Source organism: Gracilinanus agilis, chromosome 1, assembly GCF_016433145.1.
Source record: "Gracilinanus agilis isolate LMUSP501 chromosome 1, AgileGrace, whole genome shotgun sequence".
Taxonomy (NCBI): domain Eukaryota; kingdom Metazoa; phylum Chordata; class Mammalia; order Didelphimorphia; family Didelphidae; genus Gracilinanus; species Gracilinanus agilis.
This window is the reverse complement of record NC_058130.1, coordinates 87,208,190-87,215,255: the sequence shown is the minus strand read 5'-3', so window position 1 is coordinate 87,215,255 and position 7,066 is coordinate 87,208,190. Positions and strand designations below refer to the sequence as shown.

General features: G+C 50.0%; 1 protein-coding gene across 1 annotated transcript in view; it reads right to left on the bottom strand.

The window, feature by feature from the left end:
• Positions 1–1,622, bottom strand: part of DUSP7 (dual specificity phosphatase 7) — a 19,432-nt gene extending 17,810 nt beyond the window's left edge. The window contains exon 1 of the mRNA XM_044656921.1: positions 1,223–1,622. Coding sequence (XP_044512856.1) covers positions 1,223–1,622 — 400 coding nt within the window. The remainder of the gene's footprint in view (positions 1–1,222) is intronic.
• Between the last annotated feature and the right edge of the window lie 5,444 nt (positions 1,623–7,066).

Here is a 7,066-nt window from a genome sequence, read left to right as displayed (position 1 = left end):
GGGGGGGGGGGGAAGGGAGAGCAGAGAGTTCTCCGCCCTGGACTTCGGGGATGCCGAGAGGTCCAGAGTGAGGGCGGAGGCGCCCTCCTACCCTGAATACCTAACCGAGAGCAATGATTAACCCGGAACGAGTCCCGGCCTCCCGGCCCTACCGTACACTCTCGAAGAGGACTGTTATTTTTCCATTTCTGAAATCTCGGTGTCAAGCACCCAGGAGGTATTTAATGAGTGTTTACTGAGCTGAGAGCAAGCTGGGCTCCGGGAAAGGCAAACAGATAAGACAGACTGGGAATGGGGGTGGAGGGGAGAACACAAAGGAAAGGAAGGGGCTCAGGAGGGGGCGGCCCCTCAAGATTAAGAGAGTCTAAGCAGAGCAGTCCTTGGGCTCACATTATGGGGGGGGGGGGGACCCGAGGCTGGGAGGGGCCCCGGCGGACAGGTAAGTAGGAGTTAGGAAGGAGGTCTGGCACCCTGCAGGGGCAGAGAGGAGATGGACTTGGTGGAAGGGCAGGAGAGGTTCCAGTAGGGGATGAAGACAGTGTGGATAAAAGGAGAGGGTCCCTCAGTTCCAGCAGGAATAAGAGCAGTCTGGGTTAGGTGAGGGGAGCAGTGTCTAGTTAGAAGTAGGGGAAAGATGGGTTAGGCAAGGAGAGCTTGGGGCAGTCCATAGTTGAGGGGGAAAGGGGATCAGAATTGGGGTGAGGGGATAGACACACCCCAGCTCCTAGTTCCTGTAGGAGGTCAGAATTGTTTGTCTGGGTCAGGGCCAGGGGGAGCAGTTAGGGAGGGGTGGGGCAGCTCCTAGTTCCAGTGGGGGTGGAGGGCATCAAGGATGGTCAGAGTCTAGGTGAGGACCAAGGATCCAAGTTGCTAGTTCCAGTGGGAGTTAAAGATGGTCATTCTGGGGGAGGGAGCCTCACTTTCTAGCTGGGGAGGTAAGGATGGTTGAAGTCTGAGGACCAGGGTGCCCCAAATTCCTAGTGAGGGGTGGGAGGGTAACAGTGGCCAGGGGCTGATTCAAGGGACAGGGTGGCCAGACTGGGAGAGGGCAAGGGGTACAGAAGTTCTTAGTTGGGAAGTATGGATCATTAGTCTGTGAGGAAGAAGAAGGGGCAGCTCCTAGTTGGGGGGTCAGGGAGCCCAAAGTGGGGGAGGACGAGGGGCCCCAGCTCCAGCAGGGCAATGCGTTCCTCGGCACCCCCTGCCCGCCAGGCGCCCGTACCTTTGAGGTAATAGGCCTGGCAGCCGTCGTCGCGCAGCTTCTGCAGCAGGAGGCCGAGCACAGAGCTGGGCGCGCCGGGCTCTGCCTGCCAGTCGGCGGTGGCTTCGTCGTAGAGCAGCACGGTGGCCGCCTTGCATCGCTTGGCAAAGCGCTCCTTGTCCTCGTGGTTGGGGATGATGGAGCGGATGGGCAGGTTGCCCTTCTTGAGGCGGCGCAGCATGAGGCCCGGGATGGCCAGGTTGATGGCCGTCTCGATGTGGGACGACTCGAAGAGCTCGTGCGGCCGGCAGTCCAGCAGCAGCAGCGACGCGCCGCCGCCCGACTCCAGCTCCTCCTGCAGCCACTCGGCGCTCTTGCACGGCATCGCCACCGCCATGGGCGCGCGGACCCGATTTTTCATCGGGATCGCGGGCGGGCCTGGAGGCCCGGGCCGGGGACGGGCCGCGGGCGTGGACGCTCAGCCTGCGGCTCTCGAACCGATCCGGGGCCGCAGCTGCCCCCACCACCAAGCCCCGGAGAGGGCTGGGCCAGGCTCTGTCCGGATCACCGCTCAGCGCTGCCTCACTCGGGCCAGCCGCCTTTCTTCCCTCCCGCGCAGCTCGGCTCCCTTGCTGGCTAGCTGGCTGACCGGCTGGTGGGTTCGCTGACTCGCTGGCTAGCAGGCTGACTGGCTCGGTTGCTCACTCGGTTCCTCCCGACAGCCCTTCCTCCCTCCCTCCCTCGCGGGCTGCAGCCTGACAACTTCAATTAAAAAGGGGCTTCTGTAGCAGAGCGGCGTGTCCTCCTCCGGGGGGCGGAGCCTACGGCGGGGCAGGCGGCCCCGACTTAAAGGGGCCGCGGCCCGGCTCGCGCTCACACCCCAAAGCCTGCACCCCGACTGGCCTGCGGAAATCCGCCCAGCAACACAAAAGGCTAACGAGCCTCGAGGAAATCCACGTGAGCACCGCCTTCTCCGCCACCTAGGCACCACCCCCCAACCCCCAGCTCAAGCTGCTTTCCTTCTGTTACTACTGCCAGTGTCACCCCCTCCCCAGCTGTCTCCCCGCCAAAACCTCTAGATTGGGGACCCTAACAGGGCCACAGGACAGGATCGTGGGTTTCCCACAGCCAGGCAAACTCTCTTTAGCAGTAGAAACAAATTAAAAGGACACCGCCAGAGGAGCTGGGGCTGGAAAGAGATCAAAGAAATCACAGAATTTAAGTTGAAAGAGGCCTTGGTAGTGGTCACCCAGCGTTATATGGAGATCGCCTAGAACAACTTCCACATTTTACAGAGAAGGAAACAGGCCCCGGAAAGGAAGCTGTCTTAATATGTCAAGGAGGAATTCAAATCTCAGTCTCTTGACTAAACCCGGAACTGCCCAGCTCATCCTAAGAGGCCAGACTACAAGGACCTTGGTGCAGGGGCACGCATCCTCCATTCGTTCCTCCCACAACCTTAAAAGACCTACAGAGCAAGCTGTCACCTGACAACCTGGTTTTATGAAACTCCAAACATCCAATTTCATTGCTCTCTGGTGAAACTCAAATCTCCTAGAGGGCCTGGGGTCACTCTCCTCCAAAGACCCCATGTCTACCTCCAGGAGCTTAGGTCGCCCTCTCCAATTCAAGCACTATCCATTTCCTCCTCTGGACCGTGGAAGGGGGATTGTCTTCTTCCCAACCTCGATCTAGTCTTTTTAAGCTAAGAAGAGGTGAGCTGGGTGTCACTTTCCCCTACCCAGATTCCATCTATCCAGAAATCTAACAAAGCTTCCATTTAAGATGGAGATTGTCACTCAGTTAACCTCCGCGGCCCATCAGACAACCCAGAGATTGCCTAGATGAGTTAGGAGCCGGGAAATCTTGCATCTCAAGCCATGGGGAAAACTTGTCTTGGGGTGGACTCCTTTAGGCACAACTTATTCTTTCTGCCCACTTCAGGGTCAAACATAGGGAGGAAGGGGAGTGGCTCAGTGCCCAAGGGGTCCAGACTCTAGCTCCTCGGCTCAGAGACAATCAGAGACTCTGAAGAAGAAAAAGACCCCACGACCTGAAGGTCCAATAGAGAGGCCGCGCGCCCTTTAAGAAGGCTTTAAAAGCTGGGGTGATGATTGACCACAGTTTGAGACGACACGTGACTTTCCAGAGGAGGAGGAGGGGAAGAAAAAATTCTTGTCTAATCCCTCCTTTCTTCCTCCCTCCTTTTTCTCTTCCCTCCCTTTCAGTTTCCCAAAATAACCAATCAGTTCCTTCAGTGGGCGGGAGCACTCCACTGGGACCCAATCCGAGGCTAGAAAAGGGAGGGCGTGGGGAGGTAGAGGAGGGTAGAGAGCTGAGCGCGAGAGAGTGGGCGGAGGCCGGGGTGGGGGGCGTGGCCCAGCCCTAAGTATCGGATCGCTGGGCTGCGGGAGCAGCTAAGGGGTGGGCTTAGAGGAAGTGAATGGAGCTGCAGGTAAAACTGTAACAATGTGACCATACTTGGGAGCCCTGGCGGGCCTGAGGACGCATGCGCAGGACTCGGCCTGGCAGGCGCGGGGACAATGAGGCGGTCTTGGTAAAAGCCACGCTGCAGTACTCGCTGCAGAGAGCCACCGGCCCTAACGGATCTTGCAGCCGCCCAGCCGCCGCCCTCCAGCTGCCGAGTCTCCTGGTTTCTCTGCCGGGACCGTGTGGGATGGGATAGGAGTGGGACTAGAAAGGAGAGGACAGCCGCCGCTTGTCCTGGGGCCACCTCATCCTGTGCAGTTAGCAATTCTGCATCCTGCCTGGATCAAACCCGACTCCCCCCCGCCCCCCAACCAGGGGAGAAAAAAGTCTTGCGTCATCGGGGCAGGTTTTGGTGTTCACTTTCTCTTCAGTTCCCTTCACCCCTCCACTACAACGCCTGTTCCTCTTAGAATCCCAGAAAGCATCCTCTCCTGCAGGAATCCCCTTCTCAGCATCCTTAATGGGAAGTTGCCCAGCCTCTGCACCTATCCCCAGGAGAAGTCCTATGTCGAGGACACATCCCTGGGCTTGGGAGTCAAGGAAACCTGAGCTTCAACCAAATGCTGCCTCAGATCTTCTGGCTTCTTATCTAATCCCCTTCATGCCAGGGCCTTTCCACTGTTGATATTCAGTTGAATCTGTATCTAGCTTGTTGGTACCTAATTTTTTGTACGTTGTCTCCATTAAACTGAGCTCCTTGAGAGCAGGGCCTGTTTGTGGCCTTCCTGACACATAGTGGGGCTCTTAATAAAGGCTTGCTGACTCGACTAGCTTTGAAACCTTGGGCAACTCAACCTCTTAGCCTTGGTTTCTTCATCTGTAAAATGGAAATAATACTAATGGAAATAACCCTAACAGGATGGTGAAGATCAAATGCAAATATATGTAAGTACTTGCAAAAATTTGAGTCTGATTAGTAGAAAATACTTTCATTTTATTGAGTCAAAAGGTTCCTTTTTTTTTTTTTTAACCTTCATCTTAGAATCAATACTATGTATTAGTTCCTGAGTAGAAGGGCAGTAAGAGCTAGGCAATAAACACACAGTATTGACTCCAAGACTGAAGGTAAGGGTTATTTAAAAAAAAAAAAAAGGGCTAGGCAATAGGGGTTATGTGACTTGCCCAGGGTCATACAGCTACGAAGTGTCTGAGGCCATTTTTGAATGCAAGACCTCCCACCTCTGGGCCTGGTTCTCAATCCACTGAACCACCTAGGTGCCCCCTCAAAAGGCTCCTTTTCAAAGCTGGGGACCCAAGGGAATGAGCCTGATTTTACCCCCTGACATTACTTTAGATATTTAAAGTCTATGACCCTTTTCTCCAGATGCCTCTAAAAGACCTTTTCTCTTTTAACTGGTCAATTACCATCTAGGTCAGGTGATCTCTGGATCCATTCCAGCATGTCTATATCCTTCCTCCCATGTGGTACCCAGAACTGAGCAAGATAAATACTCCTTGTGATCTGACCAGGGCAAAAGACATGGTACACTACCCTTCCAGGGGAAAATGGCAAACCAGTCCAGTATCTTTGCCAAGAAAACTCCAAATGGGGTCACAAAGACTCAGTCATGACAGAAGCCACTGAACAACAACCAGAACTCTTCCCTTGCTGTAAGCACCATAAATCTGGCCATAGAGCTCAAATTCATATTGGCTTTTTGGGTTACCACTTCACACCATTTGATTAGTGGGTCAACAAAGTATTTTTTTAAAACCCTTCCCTTCCATCTTAGAATTAATACTGTGTATTGGTTCTAAGGCAGAAGACCAATAAGAGCTAGGCAATGGGGATTAAGTGACATGCCCAGGGTCACACAGCTAGGAAATGTCTGAGGTCAAATTTGAACCCAGGACCTCCCATCTCCAGGCCTGGTTCTCAATCCACTGAGCCACCCAGCTGCCCCCATAAAGTATTAATTGAGGAATGTTTCCCCTACCTGCTCTTTGTCTATTGAACTATCCATCCTTTAGAGCTCAATTCAAATGCCAATTCCTTGGTTGGTGTCAGCCTTTCCTCACAGAGCCCATATTATACTGTCTACCTCTCTGATGAAATGATCAAGTCTTAGTAAAACTTTGTAGTTATTTGTCTTTCTGTCATCACCCTGGGATAACCTCACAGAGACTGGGTCTTAATCAAATGTTTCATCTCCCATTATACTTAGCACAGGACTTTGCTTGGTGTAGAAGTTGAATATGTTTATAGTAATAAGAGTTTCAAGCTCACTTTTAAAAAGATTTTAATTTTTTTTAACTGCCCTAATAATGATGTTCTTAAGAATTGCAATGGTCATATTCCCATGTAGGAGTATAGTTTAATCTTTTGAATTCTTCATGATTTCTCTTTCCTGTTTACCTTTTTATGCTTCTCTGGAATCTTGAATTTGAAAATCTCAGTTCTACTCTTTTTATCTGAAATTCTTGAGAATCCTTTATTTTATTAAATATCTATTTTTCCTCTTAAAGGATTATACTCAGTTTTGCTAGGTAGATTATTCTTGGTTGTAATCCTAGTTCCTTTGTCTTCTGGAATATCGTATTCCAAGCCCTACACTTCTTTAATGTGGAAGCTGCCAAATCTTGTGTGATACTGAATGGCACTATGGTATTTAAATTATCTCTTTCTGGCTGCCTGCAATATTTTCTCCTTGACCTAGAGGTTCTGAGATTTGACCATATTTCTGGGAATTTTCATTTTGGGATATCTTTCAGAAGGTGATTGGTATGTTGTTTCAATTTCTATTTTACTCTCCATTTCTAAGATATCAAGGACGTTTTGATAATTTCTTGAAATTGGATGTCTAAGCTCTTTTTTGATCATGGTTTTCCAGTAGTCCAATAATTCTTAAATTATCTTGCTTTACTATTTTCCATATCAGTTGTTTTTCTGATGAGATATTTCATTTTATTTTCTTCTGACTTTATTATTTCTTGATGACTCATGGAGTCACTAACTTTCACTTGTCCAATACTAATTCTTAAGGAATTATTTTCTTCTGAGAATTTTTCCATGTACCTCTTTTTTCTGATGCCAATTATGCTTTTTAAGGAATTCTTTTGAGTGGACTTTGGTGTCTCTTTTATCATTTGGCCAATTCTGTTTTTCAAAGTTTCATTTTCTTCAGTATTTTTTGTGCCTCTTTTACCTAGTTATTGATTTTCTTTTCATAATTTGCATCTCCTGCATTTCTTTTTCCACTTTTTCCTTTACCTCTTTTATTTGATCTTTAAAATCCTTTTTGACAGAAGAATTATTTTTGGGCTTGTGCCCAATTCACATTTTTCTTTGAGGCTTTGCTTGTAGCTATTTTGACATTGTTGTCTTCTTCTGAGTTTGTGTCTTGCTCTTCCTTGTCACAATTATAATTCTTTATG